We start from the raw sequence: 20,767 nt of genomic DNA on the forward strand, positions 1-20,767 counted from the left end.
TCACTCCCTCTTCCTTTCCCAGGCTCTGTGTCCTTCAAGGTCTGCGTTATCTCCAGTCCATGTCTCTCACTGGGCCCAATAGTTGCATCTCATTGTTTATGGCTTCTTGGCCTCCTGACCAGAGCCAGGTGGCAAAGGGAGTCTCGCTGGAAACCATCCTTGCCTGCATCGGAAGGGCCATAAATGGAGATAGGGGCCCCATTACTGGAGAGCTATAGTAGGTGAACACAGGGTTCACCACCCCAGCTGTTTGAGGGTATGAGAGGGCCTGGCACGGCATGGTTCCATATGCAATTTCAGCGGGCTGAACAAACAGCAAGTCTTGACCATCCTCCCCGGTCACAGCCGGCTGGGTGATGTTATCTTGATATGGAGGGTTGCTCTCCCCCTCCTGACCAGATAGGGCCTGAGTTTCCTCACTGTGAGGTCTCACTGGGTCAGGTTTGTGACTAGTCTCGTTTCCACCATTTTCACCTTTCACAACAGCCAATATGTTCCAACCCATTTTATTAGAAAGAGTCTCTTGAATGAAACTTTCCCATAATTTTGAGTTTGTATCTCTTTCTCCAATAATTGCCATTTATTTTGCTAATTGGGAGGATGTGCAGCCATCTTAAATTGCTGCTTCTGTTTTCCCTGCACTCCTCCCTCCCTTTTTCTCCAAGCGTGGTTTTTGTTTTGCATTTAACCCCAGATCTGGTAACGAGAGCGTGCGGAAAATTCAGAGCTGCTCTTCAAACAAGCTGATTTCTTTTTTTTTTCTCTCTCTCTCTCTCTCGGCTATTTAAATATTTTCACCCTATGACTCTCCACTGAGCAGCTGCGATGACACATTTGATTGTGATTTGAGGTATGCTCTGTGGGAAAACACAAACACGCATGTTTGCTGCAGCCTGGTGTGTCTTTACTTATTTCTATGTTTCTGCTTGAGCAGTGATTTGCTTCAGAATATAAAAAGGTAGCAAGTTTGGGAATACGTTGGCAAGTTGTTCATTTCGTAAAAATGAAGGGGTGGAATGAATGCAGGATGAATTGTGTGACCACTTGATTTATTGTGTTCTGCCTCCTTTCTGGAGCTACCAAATGGAAAGTGTTCAAATTCAGCAGCACATTAAATTAAATATCTGCCGAACAGATTCTAATTTGATCACCAAGCTGTTTCAGTTTCATTAGCCTGGTCCCTAATGGACTTTCACAGCATATTATTCTATCTAGCACAAATCCTATTCATTGGCTCTTTTTTTTTTAATGAGCCTCATGATGCATGGGGACCATGTGGTCCAACACCACACATTGTGAGGTCACAGTATCTCTTTCCCTAAATGAATCAGATACTATAAAGTCAAATCAAAGTCTACACTGAGTAAATACCATCAAGACACCAGTTTAAGCTGTGCATTATATGTGTTTGCAGGGGAGTGAGACCCACCAGCTTTGCCTTTCCCTTGGATACCTGTTGTTAGTGTAATGGTGCAAATGAAATAGCACAACAGCAGTTCAGGCTGATGAAAATTCATGGCTGAAGTTTTAGCACGCGTCTGTGGTTCAGCAAGCTTGTAATTATGCAGCATGCATTGCAATTACCACAGCTGTGTAGCCTTCTGACCAGAAACAGAGATGGAACGATACCTCCGGAACCTTTGAGTGGTTCTGTTTTCTAAATGCTGCTTTCTATGTTGGTGAACTACTCCAGCATTATGAGCACATTTTTCACAAAGTTACAAAATTACAGAAAGAGGAAACAAATTCTAAAGGTGCTGTATGTATTTTTTTTATTATTATTCCTGGCATCCTGCTTTGTTAATAACACCAACTGTCACATAAATGCATACTTTTAATTTCAACAGTGTTTTATTGAACACTCCCCCACACCACCACTAAAACAGGTTTGAAAAAACGTGTTCATGGGGTTTGAAACAGTTATATATTTCATCTTACACATGATCATATCTTATATTGAAGTGTAAAGAAAAACTGTATTAATATTTCAAACAGGGTTTAGCTATATTCAAAAAGACAGAACTAAGTCAAGAAAAATGCATTGACATTTAATTTTAATTTTCCTATTATTCTATCTGGTGTTGACATCAGTTAATGAAATGTTGACTGAAATGACACAAAACATATTTTTCTGTGTGGTTGTTCTCAAGAGTATAACTTTTCTGTCTTTGATAATAGTAACAACCATAGTTATTCTTAATGTGATTTTTGGACGTTTAGGAATTTTGGAGTGATCATTGCAAAACCTTCATGTTAGACTGATTCAACTTGTCAGAAACCGGTTTTAATGTGCATTTGTGTTCATTGTCCTGTTGGAGCACCTAAGTTTTAACCGTCTAGCTCGATTGTGTACAGTCCTGGTCCTGAGGGGCCACTATCCTGCGTGTTTTAGATGTTTCCCTCTTTTGACACACCTTATTTGAATGAGTGAGTGATTAACAGGCTTCAGTAGAACTTGAAAACATGCAGGACAGTGGCCCTCCAGGACCAGGATTGGACACCACTGGCCTAGCTGTTGATTTGAGATGATACAGGTGATAGTGTTCTTAGATTTTAAAGCCTCACCTTGACTACTTTTTGCCATTGTGGCCACATTCTCAATCTGTCTTTTATAGACATAAGATATTTCTGTAGAAGACATTTGGCTTGTTCACCAAAGATAAAAGTGTCACTTTTTGGAGCAGTGGCTTCTTTCTAGAGCAGCACTCTCTCGGTCTTTGGCGATTTAAAACTCACTTCGCAGTGGACAAGGACACTAGTGTTCCAGCAGTTTCCATTATGTCAGACTTGAGCCTTGTTGGTTCCTGGGTTGCTCCTGAACATTATAATCAATTTCCCTTCATCTGAGGGAGACAGAAGAGTATTGGTCAATCCAATAAGCGCTGTCAAGGAAACCTGTTTATGCTGGCAAAATGAAACTACCAACTGCAGTCAATCACAATCAGTAAGAACTTAATAGACCTTGGTCTTTGTCAAGTTAAGACATTTTAGAACATTTAGTGCCATGCATTTTTTTTTTTTTTTGCGCCAATGGAAAAAAAATGTCCATCCTTATGTCATTACTGGATAATTTGCACCCTGTCTAAATTAATGACTTTAATGTATCAGTGAATATTTAGCAAAACTTAAATTTAAAAAAATGTATTTAGTTCAAGTATAGCAACCCATTTCTTTCCAATATTGTGATGTTAAAATTTAAAGTGTTAATGTTCAAATGAGGCATTTGTTAAACTGAAATAATTAGAATTACTGTGTTAAAGTGGAAAAAAGCTAATTGGACAAACAATAAAAGCTCAGTAAACAGAATTTATTTCGACAACTTGAGCAAAGATCATTTTAAAAGTAACAAAACAAATATTGGCAATATACTACACCTTGATTATTAGTTTTTTGGAGGTTAAGCTACAAATTGGTTTGTGTGAAAGATGCAGAAAGCATCAAGGACTAATTTTCCTGGGACAACACACAATAAAGCACGGCAGCAATGATTAGGATCAGTGCACCGTCAGTAGTCTAAGTTCCAAAAAGGCTGAAAGTGATCGTACAGAGCTGGAGAGGACTTTGCGGTAACATTGATGAATGTTTTCAGCTGGCCGTCCGCCATTAGTGTCAGGGCAAGTTACCGCCACACGAGCGGACAAACAGGAAATAGAGAAAGAGTGGGTGTAAATAATTGATAAGGCTGACCGTGCACGATTCATATTCTGAGGCAGCAGATCAAAGAGCGCGGCTCTGAGTTTGACATTGAGCCGAGCGCAGGAGTCAAAGCCGTTCTTTTCCCTGGCAATGCTGCTGCTGTTGCTTGCGTTTCTATTAAAAATGCAACAACTATTTCTCTTAAATATAGCTGGCACAGCCGGGCATTAACCAACTGGCTAATGGACTTACTGGTATTAGCCCAACAATTACACTAGCACAAAGCAACTGCGAGTTAGAAACCATTTTGTTCCTGTCCACTCGATGAAGCCGTTCCTGGCGCTCTCAGGTGTAAAATCCAGTCTGTGTTGGACCGCCGGCTTCTTTTAGGTGCGATCAATATTTCAGAGGCGCCCAGACCGCCACGCCTTGTATCCTCACACATGGCCTCTCACAACACTTCTGCAGCTGATTATGAACATCTGAATGAACATTTGAGCCACTTAATGATTTATGGAATTTCACAGCTTTCACGGGAATGTTTATTTGAGTAGTGCATTAGCACTGCCACTGCTTCAGCCTCTGCTTAAAATGTGAGAAAGAATAACCCTGTCTGTTTTAAGCAGCTCCACAGCAGGACATGTCTTTCCAAAATTAGTAGTTCCTTCTTGTGGTCTGTTTCTCTGTCAGCAGCACTGCGTATGCATCACTGCTCTGAGCACTTTCTGTATGTCACTGTGCTTTATTCATAACTATGAAATATGTCTTCCTTTGCTTTTTCTGTCTCATTTAGGGCTTTGCGTTGCTTCTGTGAAGCATCAGTGAAAGCACATAATTTCCCCTGAGTTATGGCTACTTAATTAGATTAAAATGGTCATTCTATTTGAGTGATAAATGATTCATCATTATGTCAAACAGGGCAGATTGTCCGCATAAGATTTCAGATTGTTTGTGTTCTCTTCAGAACAATTTGTGCCACATTTTTAAATAGCTTTGAATGAGACATTACCCTTCTGTAGTCTTACTTTTACTTATTCTAAATGGCACAAATTAAAGATGTTTTCCCCCAATTGTTTAAGGAGGTCACAAAAAAGTTAGGTGATTTTTCTACAACAACTGGGTGAAGCAGTTTTTAGCATACACAGTTGAAAGAAGAAAAAAATAGTCAATTTTTCTGGGGCTTTTTTCAGGGCAACATTTATACTCATTTGTTGTTCCAGCGGATAATTCCACCATTAGTATAATGTTTATGGAATGGACCTAAACTAAACAACAGTGCCCATATTTGTCTTTTTGGTTTGTTTCTAATCATTTATGGAAAAAAGAACAGAAGACCCATGTTAGTCTGTCAAAGACAAAAATTACTACTGCTCGCTGCCATAAAATGCCATGAAACTCTCAAAATAATCACTGGATGTACATCTACAGCTCCTTAACTTTTGGACTCAACCATGATCAAGATGGCTGCCATAGTTATTTCACCTCAGCAAACACAAAAATTACTAAGTTTGTCAATTTTACAGACACTGAGCTTCAGTTTAGTTTTACAGTAGCTGAGAGTCATCTTCAAATCACTAACAGCACTAACAAATCACTGAAAACACTTCAACATACAAGGTGGCAGTCAATATGTATTCAATCAGGGTGTACTACTTTCATTACTAAGAATAATTTGTTTTTTCATGGGAGTTGTTGGCAATAAGATAAAAATGTTTAGGTGTCGGGTCTAACCCTAAAGTGTGGAAACGGTCTCCACAAAGAGGCACTTTCAGGTAGCTAGTGACAGAGCTGTAACACACATATATATATGTATATATATGAAAAGATAGACTGATTGTCTTCTTTTCCCCCAAACCTCATCCTATGTGAAGCTTACAGTACAGTCTCAAACTTTCCAAACTGGTTCAGAGGTGTGATAACAGCAGAATGACTTCATCCCCCTGTTCCGCCTCAGTTCTTGCATAAACAATACCAAGGTAGGAAAAAAGCATCTCAGGGCCAAGTGTTTTGTTAAAGGGGCAGAATGCTTATCTTGTAGGTTTTGAGAAAAAGACCCCATGATTCCCCCTGTGCACCACCTATCATGCAAATAAGGACAGTAGTTTTTGTGTAATGTTAACAGCCAACCAGTTCAGAAGACAGATAAATACAAAGGTTATCAATCACTTAACTCCTCACCAGCGCTGGGCTCCGTGGAGGAATCAGAATAAATTGCATAACTTTAGAGGTGCTAAGTTTTGAAACCATGTCATCATGGCAGCAGCCTCCATGGGATTTTTTTCCTATTGATTTGGTTGCACATATTTGCTTTGTAGATCATGATCTTTTCAATTTAGGAAGGAAATCCTGCCTGTAATTGTGGCTTTTAGTTTCATTGTCTTTTTATCAACACTGTATCAATATTTCCAGACTTTTTATGAGCCCAAACACAGTACCAGACTGTACATTCTGTGCATTTAGGACCAGCACACACGCAATTCTCTTTTAAAAGACCCTATAACATTCTACCTCTTTGCAAATTTCTATTTGAAGAGCTTGACACACACAAGAGCAGACAGCTACAAATCATTGTGACATCTCTGAGTTATCTCTGTCAATTACTTAAGATGAATGGTTTTGGCACCAGGAAGGCCGGGAGCATCAATTCAGCGTGTCTCACGTTTGTCCTAGCTTCTGCACTCTATTGATTCTGCTTCCACTGCTTCCCTGATCCGCTTTTGATGGCCTCTGACCACAGAAGCTAAGTCGAGCGCTGATGTCAGATGAAAGAAGGGGTATGTAACCCAAACTCCTACCCAGGGACAAGTTCACGCTCCGGATACCAGATCTCCCTCCATCCCGTCTAAGCCTTAGTATAGATTCACCATACAGCTTCTTGCTGGCGGTACCAGATTTCAATCAAGGTTTGATTGGAATGCAATACCATTTTGCAGGGGGGAAACTCCCACTTTATTACTACTATCTGGCCTCAAGGCACTTTTAATGTAGCTCTTTTTGTTGACAGCATCTTTCACATACAACCTTTTTTTTTTAGCCCCTGTATCATTTTTGTCAGCTGGTTTTCTCCCCAGCGAAGCTAAACATGCTTATTCAACCCATCTCACCTCTATATAATGGCTGTCAGATGTATTTATCCATCCAGGGGCCCGTGGCTTAACAGAATGACCATTCAGCGAGCCAGGGACGTGGTCTATTGTGAGCAGCTCGTCCTCTGTACAGCAGCTGTCCGCTGAGGGCCGTGATGGCTGTCTGCAGGATCGCCCACCACTGCTTTGAGTGATTTTCTCTCTTTTGCTCTGCCAGCAGCACTCTGTGTGTTGGAGGCATTGATCGGTCCTGAATTGGATTGCGGCAGGCCTGATTACTGATGTCAGCGTGAGCCGGGACACGTGGGAGCGCTGGAGCGCCGCGTGCCAAGCCCGGGATAGCTAACAGCAAAAGGGGGCGGGGAGGTATACATTTATCAGACTTAGTTACACAGAGTGTGAATACAACATGCCTACACACACCGTCGGCATGATCTTTTTCTGTAGTGCTGAAACAGTCTTTGTGTGTGTTTGGCAGCAAATAGATACTTAAGGGCATTTTAGGCGATGAAAAAGCTTTAGCGCATCATACCAGTAAATTACTGTGATTTAAAGTCTGGAGCTTTTGCTATTTAAAGTCAGTGAAGGCAGCTGATTGAATGTTTAAATACTTTTTTTGTGTGTTAAAGATTTATTCACGCGAGGGCAGACTTTCAGGCTTTGCGTCTGTGTTTGTGTGCGTGTTTTGTCAAGTGTGCGCGTGTAAGTTTTGCAAGTGATTCTCCGCGCATCATTTGTTTACAGCTAGAATAGTGGCCATCATCTTTTCCACTAAGAGAACAATAGCCATTTTTCCCCTTTTGCTCAGGAGACAATGAAGTGCCTTCCTGCCTCGAGAGCGACAGGCCAATAAAAAACGTAATTGGATCTGTCACTCAAACGTTGCTGCAGTGCTGGGGTGGGCAGGCAGGTGGGTGGCGACAGAGGCGGGAGGGTAGCTGGACAACGGGAACAGTGTGGAGAAAAAGAGAAAGGGAGAGGTGTGCCGTTGTGAAGCACTGATACACACAGTAGCCTTTTTTTTTCCAGTGCCTGGAGGCTCTCAGCAACAGTTACAAAGGTGTACAGTTGTTGTGTTTTGCTGTGTTTGTACCAGAGCCAGGGGCGGGTGGGTGACGATCTGCCTTTGCTTGTAGGTATTAGTGGGTCGGATATGTGGCTACACAGGAGAGCCGTGGTGGCTGCATCACAACCTCTGAAGGTCACAGTTCTCATGTGCTTTGTATGCACTTCAGCAGCCAGACATGCTTTTTTTCATTCCTGTAAATTAGAGAGTTGCTCGAAGGAATGCTTATTGCGCGCCGCCTTTCCTGCCAGAGTTTGTCTAAGATCATCTTATGGTGAGAAATGACAGTTATAGTCATTTTTGTCAACCCATGAAAATAACATTATGTGCATTCTCGTGCAGCAGTTTGCTAAGATTGCTTTGCTGTGGCAGCCATCTTGAATCAGGTTGATTCCAAAAGTTAATCAGTTGTAAATGTCAACCCACTGGTTACTTTATGAGAGTTTATTAATATTTTTTCAGTGATTCATGAGATATTTCCAATGTTACAAACAAACACACTCACAGCCACACACAAACATTAACCTTCTGCCTTCGCCACAACGTCTGGCGTTTGTGTGTCGCTCCATGTTTTAATGACAACTACTTATATTAAGAGCCCATTTACAGCGCCAGTGACAACAAAGTTAAGTGCAGAGTCGAACATCCATCTTGTCCGACTCCCTCTCTGAGCACTACCTCAGCTTTTAGGAAATGGCTTTCTCATGTCTTTGACGTTGCTGTTCCATTATTAACTGAGCTGAGGAGAGCTGCTTTCAAAACCACTGAAACATTATCCCATATCTCGTTTTATGAATAGACAAAGACGTTGTCAGTGTAAGTAGGGATGAGGCACTGAACACAGTGTGAGCCTTTACAGGCAGTTTAAAAAACTGAATTTCAAGGGAAATCTACTGTATGCATAGTCATTGCAAAGTTAAGTTTGTGGGTTTTTTTTTTTTTGTTTGTTTTGGAGGTTTGTACTTTCTTGAATACCTAAGGGACATTTAGCTACAGAATGATGCACTGTACCTTAAATAAAGATAAGAATATACTCCTGCCCTCTTGCACAAAAAAAATGCATGGAAGCAAAAAAGTGCTCTTAACTTAGACGTAGAAAAAGTTTCTTTTTCTCCTAGATTTTCTTCAGTGTAAGAACTGTGGGAACAAACTTGATTTAGAAGATAAAATTTGTTACATATCAAACTCATTCATATTCTTTGTGTGTGTTAATGCAGCAAAAATAGCAGCAAATATGATGAAAACAGTCATTTAAAAATGTTAGAAATAAAGGAGGTACATACTTTAACATGCTATAGTAGTCTTGTTTTTCTTCTTTTTTTTTGTAGAGTATACACAAAGGTTTTTGCTTATTTGTGTGTGTGTGTGTGTGTGTGCTCATTTATCTGTCTACTAGAAAAATATTTCATGAATTTTCATGAACCACCAGGCGGCTTTTAATGAAACTCTTAATGAAATCACCGGATGCACATCTACAACTGATTAACTTTTTGAATCAACACTGTTCAAGATGGCCGCCACAGCAAAGCGACCTTAGGAAACACAATAATGGCTAGAAGAAAACTAATTTTACAGATATTTAAGCTGAAATTTAGTGTGGTAGTAGCTCCGATTCATCCCCAACACATACATGCAATTCATATTGTGCATTATTTTTGTATAAAACTTTTGCATTAACTGTTGGAGTCAGCGAAATATCTCATGAACTCTTGGACAGATTTTAATGACACTCTCAGAAAGTAACAATTGGATGCACATCAACAACTGAATAACTTTTGGGCTCAACATGATTTCAGATGCCCACCACAGCAAAACAACTTAGATAACGCAAAAATGGGTATAACTTAGGTAATTTTACTGATATTGAGCTGCAATTTGGTGCAATGGTAGCTTCATCCCAACACATACTCTGAGTGCGAACAGATCTTCTTTGATCCCCAACACAGTATGTTGTTATTTTGACCAAAACACCAAAATGCTAGGTTTGACCAAAATGGCTAAAGATTTGTTATTTTTCATCATAAGACTGTCTTAGTTTAAAACTCTGGCATGAAAGGCGACAGGCAATATGTGTTCCTTTAATTGAGAATGCAGCTTGCGGAATTGTGTTGTGTATATGTTTGCGTTCGAGCAGAGTGTGTGACATTTAATGGAGGTCAGCAGGTTTAGGCAATGTGTCATACATTGTAAGTTGTTACACTCTCACTGACAGACACTCCGCTGAACATGATCAGGGTCCTTACTTTAACAGTCCGTCATGCAGGGCCAGGGCCTCAGCTGATCAATTAACAATACGTGTCTGCTCCCCCGTGCGAACCCTCGTAATTTTGGTTTCGTTATGAGAAATGGTCCCACTGCTCTGGGCTTCTAAAGAAAGTAATTACACAGAGAGATTCCCTATGGGGGATTAAAAACAAACGACACAGAGAACACGGCTCTGCCTCGCCGCCACCGCTCGCTCAGGCCCTGCCTCCGCTTTGAAGCTTCTGCTTGAAATGCCCACGAATACAGAAGCTGTCACAATAAAACACGCTGGCAGACTTGTGAAAATTAAGGGGGGTTACATTACGGTTGTATAATGAAGCGTTGTGCACAACTGTCCTCAGGTTCTTTGTGTAGTTCACCATTAGCACCAGCTGGGAGCATTCATCCACATCCCTTTATTGAACTTTTTACACTTAGTTTACTGTATAATTAATTCATTAGTGCTCAACAAAACATGCAGTGAGGATCATGGAAAACACACAGTTCAGGTGATTAATAAACTTAGCTTTGACAGTTATGGCACATTTAATGTGACTTGGGCTTTTTAACACTTGCTGATTTTGATGGCATTCATAAGTTTAATAAATTGATAAAGTGCTATAACACCAACTCTTTTTTTTTTTTCTTTCATTTTCTGTTCCTTGTAGGAACAAGGCAAAGTGGGAGTGACGTTTAACATTGGGACGGTGGACATCAGTGTGAAGGAAAACAGCACGCCGGTAAATGACGGCAAATACCATTTGGTCCGATTCACCAGGAACGGAGGCAATGCAACCTTGCAGGTGGACAACTGGCCGGTCAATGAGCACTTTCCCTCAGGTACTGCCCACACTTGTAATGTATCATGTGAATTGTTGGTAGAATATGAGAGTAAAATTGTTGTGTAGTTTCTGAACCACTGGATACCATCTGTTTCCAAGGCCCTGACTACACCATCCTCAATATAAACAAATCTCTCAACAAAAACCCTGCAATTTCCATGCCAGTCCAGCAAGGTGGCAATAACACTGACATTACACAAATCTAAGTAGTCTCTATTCACCTCATCAACCGTTAATTAAAGGTAGACAAGTGACCAGAATTCAATGTTGAAGCTTGAAGGGGACCACCGTCCCCAAAAGCTGGCCCCTGTACAAGTTTTACATCTGGATTCTGCTGGCTTCATTTCTCAACAATGAGAGAAGGCGGGTGCATGACGTATAATATTTTTATAATAAATGGTTGATGATTCCTCTGAAAATTCAAAGAATGGCTGAACACTTTTCCAAAACAATTCTTCTTTTTTGACACCATTTACTGTTTTCTCTCAATTTTTACCCTCTTCATCACACTATTTAGGTTAAATGATGAAAGTTTTGACAAAACAAGCTAGATGCAATTAAAAAAGATAATTTTAACTCCATTGTTGTTGTAGTTTCTAGTACACAAAGCAATATCAGGCCCGTGCAAAACATGTCATTGTTTCTCATGGTAATATGGGTTTTTAGTCCTATTATGTAGGGACCTACATGTTTGCTTTCACACCTCCAGTGGAATACTGTAATTATGCAGCATGACTACGTTGCTATTCACGTGATAGTCATCAGCAAGAACAATGGAGTACGCAGTAGTTGGAGTTGTGTATTGTGGGTCTTTGGTTTACTTTTAAAGAAGAGTTTGAATGAGGATTCATATGACAAGTCAGTCTACTTGGTGTTCAAAACAGAGGACCTCATAAACAACAATAACAACAACAGTTAAGTTTCTTCTGCTTTGACAGTGAGAGTCCAGTACAGTGCAGGTGCTGGAACAGTGTTCAGAGTGCTTGATCAAATGTTTATACAGTATATGCATGTAATGTATGTAATCACATCTTCTTACGCAATTCGTGAAGCCCTGTTGAACCAGGAAAGTGCCTACTTTGAAGCAAGAGCTAAAAAAAGCCCTTATAAATACACAAGGACTACAAATGACCACAATACATAAACAAAAACACGAGACAAACTAACTCAGGGACTGAGAAGTGGCCCCTTGTGGTCCAAAAGTACATATAAACTATGCTAATTAAATGAACTATGACTCAAAATACATCTGTCCATTCTTATTCTTACACCTGACTCCACCAGAGAAAAACGCTTGGAGCTAGAATTCTTTGTCTTGCTAGAGGCAATAATAGTGCAACATCTGGCTTGTTCATTTCAGAAGACAAGAAAAAGGGATTCAAACACACCAAGAGGAATTTGGTCAGTGGGCAAGCAAGTAAGGATCGAGACAGAAACCAAGGGTGGCCTATTGGCCAGATAAAGCTGCTGCTTTCCTGTATCTCTTATTCCCAGGTCAGCAGAAGCCGCACAGCAGCAGAATACAAATAGGTTCATCAAACAGTACCTGCTCCAATTGGAGGCTCAGGAGCTCTCCTCCTTTGGAGCAGATATGTGCCACTCAGCTAGCAAGGTGAGGGAGTCAGAGAGGGGGAGGGAATGGGGGAAAATTCTTTCCTGCGTCTAGCTAAGTCAATTAAATGAAGCTGCCTCTCCTAAAGTTTGATATCCTTTCAAGTCTTCCAGTAAAATAGCTTTCGAGAAACCACAATGTTGTCCTTTTTTTTGTTGTTGTTGTTTTTCCTTTTTTCAATTTCACTTAGATAAACAGAGCAGACACGCTGAGAAACAAAACGGATAAAAAGTGTCGGTTAGCCGAAAAAAAAAAAGGATGACACAAGATACTAAGAATTTCATTGATCACTGTGGTCAAAATGTGCCACAGTAAGGCAGAAAGAGATATGGAAACACACTGAAGATAAAATGGTGGTCAGTTAGGGAACGGACATGAGTGTGATAGAGAATGAAAGGTGCAACACTTGCCAAACAGTAAAAAAAGAAATAACAATAAGTAAAGCATTAAGGCTGTTGCTGTCCAGTCATGAGGGGCAAACAAATCTGAGTTGACCCCTTAAGCACCACTGTGTGCTCTTGGTGACATGCATTCACCAACGCCTCCTTTCCTAGCCTGGCCTGGCATGTTGTTTGGTTTGGTTCAGTGCTAGTCCAGGTGACAATAATCCCTTCTGTCTCTGGCTTTCTTTTGCCTTTGGCTGTCCTTCGGTTTTCATTGACTAGATGATTTAAGACAAGTTTCATAACATTTGAGTCACAGTAATGCTGCAGAAATACTAAGAAGGTGCTTTCCATCCACGTAAGGCACTTCTTCATGGCATACAGATACAGTCCCGTTTGACCAACACTCACTGAGGGGATAAAAGTTTTTAGGTAATTTAACTTCACAGGTTTACTCCATATTTGAAAACCAGCAGAGTTAAGAACAACCTTCATATTTATGTCTTGTCCAAACATTTTTTTTAGCTTCTACACCTTTCATCTGTTTACTACGGAAGCTGAGAGCGCACGTGTTCCACGTAAACATAAATAACTCAAGATCACGAGTTATTTATGTCATTATCACGAAATAACGATTACATTGTGTCAAGATGAGATGATTGGTGTGTTAAACCTGATTCCTTTCACCAGCGGGAGAGGACTTCGAAGTGTAAGTTGTGGCATGCATGTGGAATTCTATGAATAAGTCTGTAAATAGGTGATAGGTAAATCATAATGACACCACGAAGTTGGTCAGATAATTTGCTTTGTGTGTTTTCACAAGCAGAATTGGCAAACAAAACCTCCACATTCCATGTTTGATTCAATAACTCGTGATTTCGAGAAAACCACCAGAAAAAAGTTTATGCGGAACATGTCTGCTGTCGGCTTCCGTAGTTTACAGTACATATGTTGATTTGTATGCTTATTTTCTCCAGCCAAAAGGCAGGCGAAGGCAGACGATAAAGTTTTTGCCTTTTTGTGTCTGTTTCCCAAATATCTCATGAACAACTGGATTAATTTTCATAAACCCTGGAGAAAGTAATCATTGGACATACATCTGCAACTGATTACCTCTTGGAGTCAATGAAATTGAAGATGGCTACCACAGCCAACTGACCATAAAAAACAAGAAAATGGCTATAATTGAGTCATTATTGCAAATATTGTGCTAAAATTTTGGTGTGCCAGTAGCTGAGTCTCGTTAAGAACACATACTCCAAATACTACTCATTGTGCACGATCTTTGCTGAAAAAATTGTTGGTGTCAACAATGTCTGTTAGCAAACTATCTTATGAGCCACTGGACAGATTTTTTTGAAACTTTTCAGAGACTTTATTCGACATCCGATTTTTGGAGTCTATCCGTTGAAAGATGGACGCCACAGCTAAATAGAATTAGCCAACACAAAATGGCTACAACTGAGTTAATTTTACCAGATTGAGCTAAAACTTGATGTGGTAGAGGAATCATTCACAACATACACTTTGATGATATGCATTCTTTTAAAGAATGCCAGGCCTTTAATTGACTCAGTTTTTGACTGTCACGTGCTTTATATTTTAATGAAAGTTTACTCAATATCCATCCTATGGGTTTTAACTGTAAAATCAATTCAAATCTCATTCAAAAGTTTAGTCACGAGCTATACATTTGCAGAAGTACTCATGTTCAGCATTGATTGACATTGTAAGAGAGGTATTACAGTAACTTTATCTTATTATTGAGCTTGTAGTTTGCAGTAGACTGCATTATATGACAGAGAGGAGATGTATGGTAATATGTTGCGGTGCAATACAACACTGCAGATAAAGATAGTTTTGGTAATATTTCTGAACACAATGAGCCAGATAAAGCTTGATAAAGTAAGAATATGTGACAGAGAAATGGATTGCTATAGATGTGTACGGCACCTGATAAGGTGGTCAGGCAGCGTTTGAATCGACTTGTCTGTATTTGCATGTCAGCAGTCTTTTTCAAGAAAAGTGAAGTCAAGGTTTTTGACAGCTGATAAAATTGAAGCATTAGTGTTATTAAATAGCTAAGTTAGTCATTTAAACATCAACAATTTGGCTAGTTTACACTCAGTCTGAATGTCTGTTTTCTCTTTAACACAGTCTAACATCCATAAACTGAACAAAAAAGAACAGAAATGGAGGTTTTTACAGAGAAGAGTTGTAATTGTTTTTACACTTTGCTTTTATTAGCCATTCAAATTGGAGAGAACAAGATCTATTAAAAGATGAAAACAACGAAAAGACATTAAGTTGCAGAACGTTAATGTGGAGCCCACTGAGCTCGCTGGATATCAGCGTTCTATTAGTTTTAAGGTGCAGGGAATTGTTCACCAGGCTAGTTTACCAGATAAAGATAGGGTGTTTTTCTGCTGCTCGTATTTGGAAAGAAGACTTGATGCCATCCGTCTGTAAAACAATATACCCACATTGATCCCATTCAGGGACGTTTCCATCAGGCTTTGCTTGCAAATGCATGTTTTGTGTGTGGGTGTTGGATTTATGTGTGACTGCTTTGTCTCTTCGGGTCTTCTTCTTTTTTTTCTAATTATTCTCCCCCTCCAACATTGCCCCTTTCAGATTTCTATTCTTCCTCTGTCCTCTAATTCTTTTTTTATCCGTGTTTTCTCCTCCTCCTCCTCCTCTTCTTCCAGTTGCAGCCCATCACGACTTTGCATCTCTCCTACGATTCTGTGTTCTCGTGTGACAGGTCACATTACTGCAGGGGCTCGCCTTTGTTTTAGTGAGAGGGCTCCAATTTCCTTATATAACAGTCTGAATCGCTGCGCTCCTTGATTACATGATCTCTTCCGTGCGACTTTGAATCTTCGAATCAGAGAATTGCGCAAGCCAAGCCAGGCAGAAACTGCCCATCGCCCTTTGCCCTGAGCTGGCCTCGGTTCAGCCATTGTCTCAGATGAATGGCCATTAGCCTAACTACTCTGTTTGTGCCAGAGGGAAAGTATGCCTTTGAGGGTGTGTTGTGTGTGTTCTATCATTTGTGGTGTTCAAGCGGGTCGGTTATGGCAATAACAGTCTTGCGCTTGTTTTGAAGCAGTTATCCACTCAAATTTACGAACACCTCCTACAACCTGAAACAGAAAAAGTATCTGATAATCTTTGACCTGAAATACAGGGGAAAGAAATACTAATCCTTAAAACTGAGATAAGCCCCAATGTGTTGGTGAGCCAAACATGACTAGCCCTATCTGAAACACCATCTTCTTTGCTCTCAGAATTCAGACTAAGGTGGGTGTACACGGCGCCAGTCTAATTTATCCTTTCAACACCATCAGTTTCAAGCCGACCTGATAAATGATGAATTTACTTCCCGCCTTTGACTTCTCTGAGAGAATGGAGGGAGGATTGAGGGAAACCTACAGGAGACATGGGTGCACCTACTGAGGAGGAGGGAGGTCTGATTTTAATGGAGTAGAAAACTGAGATTATCTGACATAGGAGAGAAAGAGCAGGCACATAAACTGATAGAAGGCTATAGAAGACGAGAAATGAAATGGAGAATGAGAGAAAAGTAGATAAATGACACCAGAATTGCGGCTGTGCGGCTGAAGAGGCTTGAATCACCCAAGAAGAGCGCCGCGGGCTGATTGCTGAGACACGGAGAGGGCGAATATCAGGGAGCAAATGAAGGAGCAGAATATCGCTGGACAGCGAGCTGGGAAAAAAAAGAAAGAGAGAGAATAAGAAGTGAATGACCTGAGAGTGTAGAGATGAAAGTCAGCTGTAGATTGCAAAGAGGTGGGTGGTGCAGGATATTCATAACCAGCATCTGCAACAGCTAGCTCTGGATTTGAGCTGTGGAATGACGATTTTTGGACAGTGTCACGCTATATCAAATGCACTCCTCATCAACCCCCTCCCTAAATGGCAAAAAAAAAGAAGTCTAGGAACCTGTCAGGGTAGCCGTTTTCACAGTCTTGATGTGCTCTCGGCTCTGGCCTTGTGATGGAACCCTGGTGAGATCAGTCTGGCAAACAAACCAAGTAGAACGAAGCGACAAATCAGCAGATGACTGTTGCTGCGCCAGTGTTTGTGCTGACTGAAGAGCTGCCACCAATGGGAATAAAAGCTAAACATTGTTTTGGCTGCGAGAAAAAAAAAAAACAGCCACGGCATGTGTGAGGGCGAAAATAGACTCAAGCAGACTGAATAAACATAAATCTCATTTAACATAAGGAAAATAGGTTATTAGAGGATTAAAGAGGTTTGCATTCAGTCATTGACCTGTTCGTATGGATGCTAAAACATTAAAACACTAAAGGAAGTTATTTAGTAATTTCTCATTTGTATATATAAAAATATTAGTACTTGCTATAAGCAGATAAAAAGCATGAGTATATGTTTGGTTGCAGCATGTTGCATGTCCGAGAGAATCACTAGTGGCTCTGTAGTTTGAGCAAGATGACTGATGAAAACTTTGAAATCTCAAGTTGGTGCTAATTAAAACTGAAGTTTTGAGGATTGCCGCTCCATCCGGACTGAGTGGGAGTGTTTTTAAAATCACATTCTTCCTTCAAGCACCCCGTGAGATCATATGAAACTTGTCTTTCTACTTTCAAATCAAACCTTCTGAAGAACATAAGTGAAGTCAACCTCGGTTAGAAAATCTAAATGAAAGTGGATTTTTTGAAAATGTTTATCTTCAAGAAGTGGTGACATTAGCTTGAATTTTTACTAGAAGTAGTCCAAGTGATCAGTCTGCCTGTTCACCAGCAGACTGTAAGGGAACTTGATTTTAATATTTTGGTAACTTTTTAAGGAATAATGTCTCATTTAACTTTGAAAATAGTAAGGCTTTAATTCTTAAAAGTCTAGAAAACAGTTTTGAGCCCTATGTTATTCTTGCTATTGACCAACATACACCCTACTGTAAGAATTTGCTCAAGTTTCTATAATTCTAATTGGGTTTTCTTTTTTCTATTAAAGAATTTAGTAGCTTGCAATGCCTATGAACAATTAACTGTTATAGTTATGGGCCTTAAACAAACAACAACAACAACAAAAAGAAATTGGCTTTATAGTTTTGGCTTCCTTCACACAGAATAATCACCCCTTTGCACTGACTACAATCTACACAACCTATAACATGGCTGGATTGTGGTAAAATTGGACAACCACCTTCTGTGTGAACGAAAGCACAAAGTTACTTAACTCTTTGTACCCACCAAATAGTTTTTTTCCCCTGTTATTTTCTTTGTCCTCGAGATGCGTGCCCTGGCACAACTCTTATGGTATCGGGATGCAACTATGTGCTAAAAGACAACACCACAGTAGCACAACATTACCGCCATGTTTCACTGCTGCACCAAGTTGTTTCCATGACCTTGTCACTAAAACAACCCAGTATGGAAGAAGCTTATAGGCATGAGGCCAAAATGAAGGCCAGAATTTGAACCTGGTTTAAATTCTCCATGACCAAACATCGCCACTCTGCTTTCAAAAGACAAAATATAAAAACCCTGAAAGACAGACTGATTTAATAATCAACAAAACAGTGCTTTTATTGGCAAGGTTATCAATTTTCAAGTCACCTCCAGAAACTGAATATCAGATTGAGAAACTATAGAGATTTTTCTCATTAGTTGGACAATTAGCTTGCGGTGTGTTCATTACGAAGGAACTGTCACCTCATTAATCACATGGAACAGTGGAAGAACTCCACCTGAAACTACGCCGACAGAAATGCGTAGCAACCTTGTGGTTTCTTCTCTCAGATTCAAACACAACTTATACCTTCAACCAAAGGAAACAACTTGTGCATTTAAATCCAAACCTTCCCCACTGTCCTCTGATTTCACATACAGCTGTAATAGTTTCCTCTGTGGCCCTTGTCTAGAGGAGAGTGTATTTGGCCGCCACCTGAAACCTGTTCGAGATCAAAGGAAGGCGAATGGAGTCCTGCGCGTGGCTGATTAACCTGCTAGCACACTCCTGACACAGTCCTTTAGCTCCCTGAGCTCCCTCGCTGCCTTAATCACACTCCTTCCCAGCTGGGTGTAAGCGGAGCACTTGGCTGGATTTTTCTCCTGGAATATGAAAGGATGTAAGGAAGGGTATGGTTTTACGTGATTGCGTTTCGTTCTCAGCCGTGCGTAATATAATGTAATGAAAGCAAATAATGGAAGCACAACTGGGACAGCTGCGAGGACGTGCATGATATCGTACCCAAACACAGAGCGATCACAGGTGGCTCTAAAAAAAAAAATTTGTGTGTGTATGAAGTTAACATTCAGCAGCTCAATCACCTGAGACAATCCCACACTAGGCACATTTGCACACTTATGCAGCCTTGTTCTTTGTTTCATACCATGATTGATTCCGTTCCTTTTTGCTTCAAATACCTTCTCACCTGGGTACTGACTGACGTCATGCTGTCATTTCTAATTTTTTATAGCTTTCACTTCCTCTTTGTTTTAGTTCAAAGCATCAGAAGACAGACGCGTACGTCTCAATCCTCGGCGCCGACAGACTCTGTGACTGTCAGACAAAACATTGTACCCTGACACAGACACAAAGGGAAATGGTGTCACGAAGAAGAAAGACAAAGCACACGCACATAACTTCCTGTAAAAAAAAAAAAAGGTTTATTAACCTTAACTCTCTTATACCTGGAACTCGTCTAAGAAGAAAGGAATATGGCAGCTGAGTTGTAGTGCGGTTTTTTTTCTTCCCAAAAGGCCTCCCACAAAGTCAGTAATGATCTCATTTGTATGCATTGTCCTCTTCAAATCTGTGTCGCTGTGGGACTTCACCCCCAATGGGTCTGCCATACTTTAAATGACCAACTCCCTCCTCTAACGTTGCCCTCCTTTTCCTGCAAATTGGCTACAAAGCTCCTTCCTTCTGAAATAACTTACTACTCCGAATCATTTGTTGCCCCTTGAAATGTAAAAGCAGATGGTGTCCAGTGGGAGAATTAATGCTCTTAAATTACCACCAATTTTTCTTTAGAGGAAGGCAGTAAAATGAAGTTTTTCTTCTTAAGCACTTGATTTTCTTTCTCTTTCTTTCTTTCTTGCTTTCTTTCTAACAATTTTCTGTACACTATGATGTATTTGTTTCTGCTTGTTCTTTCAGGTTATTTAGTACCTTTTTGTGCTTTTATGAATATTTGTGCAATCTTTGTGTGGAGTGTGCTAAAACCAACTAAAGTAACGCTACATGAGAAAGAGAAAAAAAAAAACTACCTCATAAAGCTTTTATAAATCATTCTAAACAAAGATAAACCTCATCATAAACCAGTGTATAAATGTGTGTTGTCTGTTGCTGTCGCCAACTGTTTCAAGCTGTTTGTTAAATTCTCAAACTTTAAAGGCAACAGCGACATTGAGCGCTATCAAATGGCAAATAAGAAAATCCCTTTCAAATATACCCGGCCAGTAGAAGATTGGATTCAGGAGAAAGGTAAATCTTTATCCAACTTCTCGAATGTTTTTTCCTTTTTTTTTTTTTTTTTAAATTATTATTATTTTCTGTCATTCCATCGGCTTGCTCCCTTTCAACCTTTGACAATGGATAAAAAAAAAATCTGTAAAACCCCTTTAAAAATCTGTAAAACAAAGCTTTTTTGTGATTTTCTTTTTATTCGTTATATATATATTTTTCCCCATCTTGCCATCATCACTTTTTTTTAATAATGTTAAATCACGGTGTCCAGTTAAAGGGACTGGAAGAGGATTGTATAATCAGGGCAACAGGGTGATTGCTAAAGAGATATTCCAGTCATTTTGAGTTGAGTTTATTAGTATCTTTTCAGTTGTTGCTATCTCTTTGAATAGCCCCAGTTTGGAGAGTTTATGTCCGACAGGATTGATGAGCTAAAA

At 40.0% G+C, this 20,767-nt stretch overlaps 1 protein-coding gene across 12 annotated transcripts in view; it reads left to right on the plus strand.

Annotated features, from left to right (window-relative positions):
* LOC108231818 (neurexin-3b) overlaps positions 1-20,767 on the plus strand; it is a 373,487-nt gene that overhangs the window by 314,867 nt on the left and 37,853 nt on the right. For 9 of the 12 annotated variants that reach the window (XR_005234499.1, XR_005234500.1, XM_037981501.1 and 6 more), the window contains 2 exons: positions 10,701-10,872; positions 20,259-20,348. Coding sequence is in view for 10 of the 12 variants with exons in the window: in XM_037981501.1 (XP_037837429.1) it covers positions 10,701-10,872; positions 20,259-20,348 (262 nt within the window). In the remaining 2 variants the exon portion in view is untranslated. The remainder of the gene's footprint in view (positions 1-10,700; positions 10,873-20,258; positions 20,349-20,767) is intronic. The other 3 variants (XM_037981505.1, XM_037981506.1, XM_037981509.1) reach the window with 1 other exon arrangement.

The sequence above is a fragment of the Kryptolebias marmoratus genome, linkage group LG19 (assembly GCF_001649575.2).
Source record: "Kryptolebias marmoratus isolate JLee-2015 linkage group LG19, ASM164957v2, whole genome shotgun sequence".
Classification (NCBI taxonomy): Eukaryota; Metazoa; Chordata; class Actinopteri; order Cyprinodontiformes; family Rivulidae; genus Kryptolebias; species Kryptolebias marmoratus.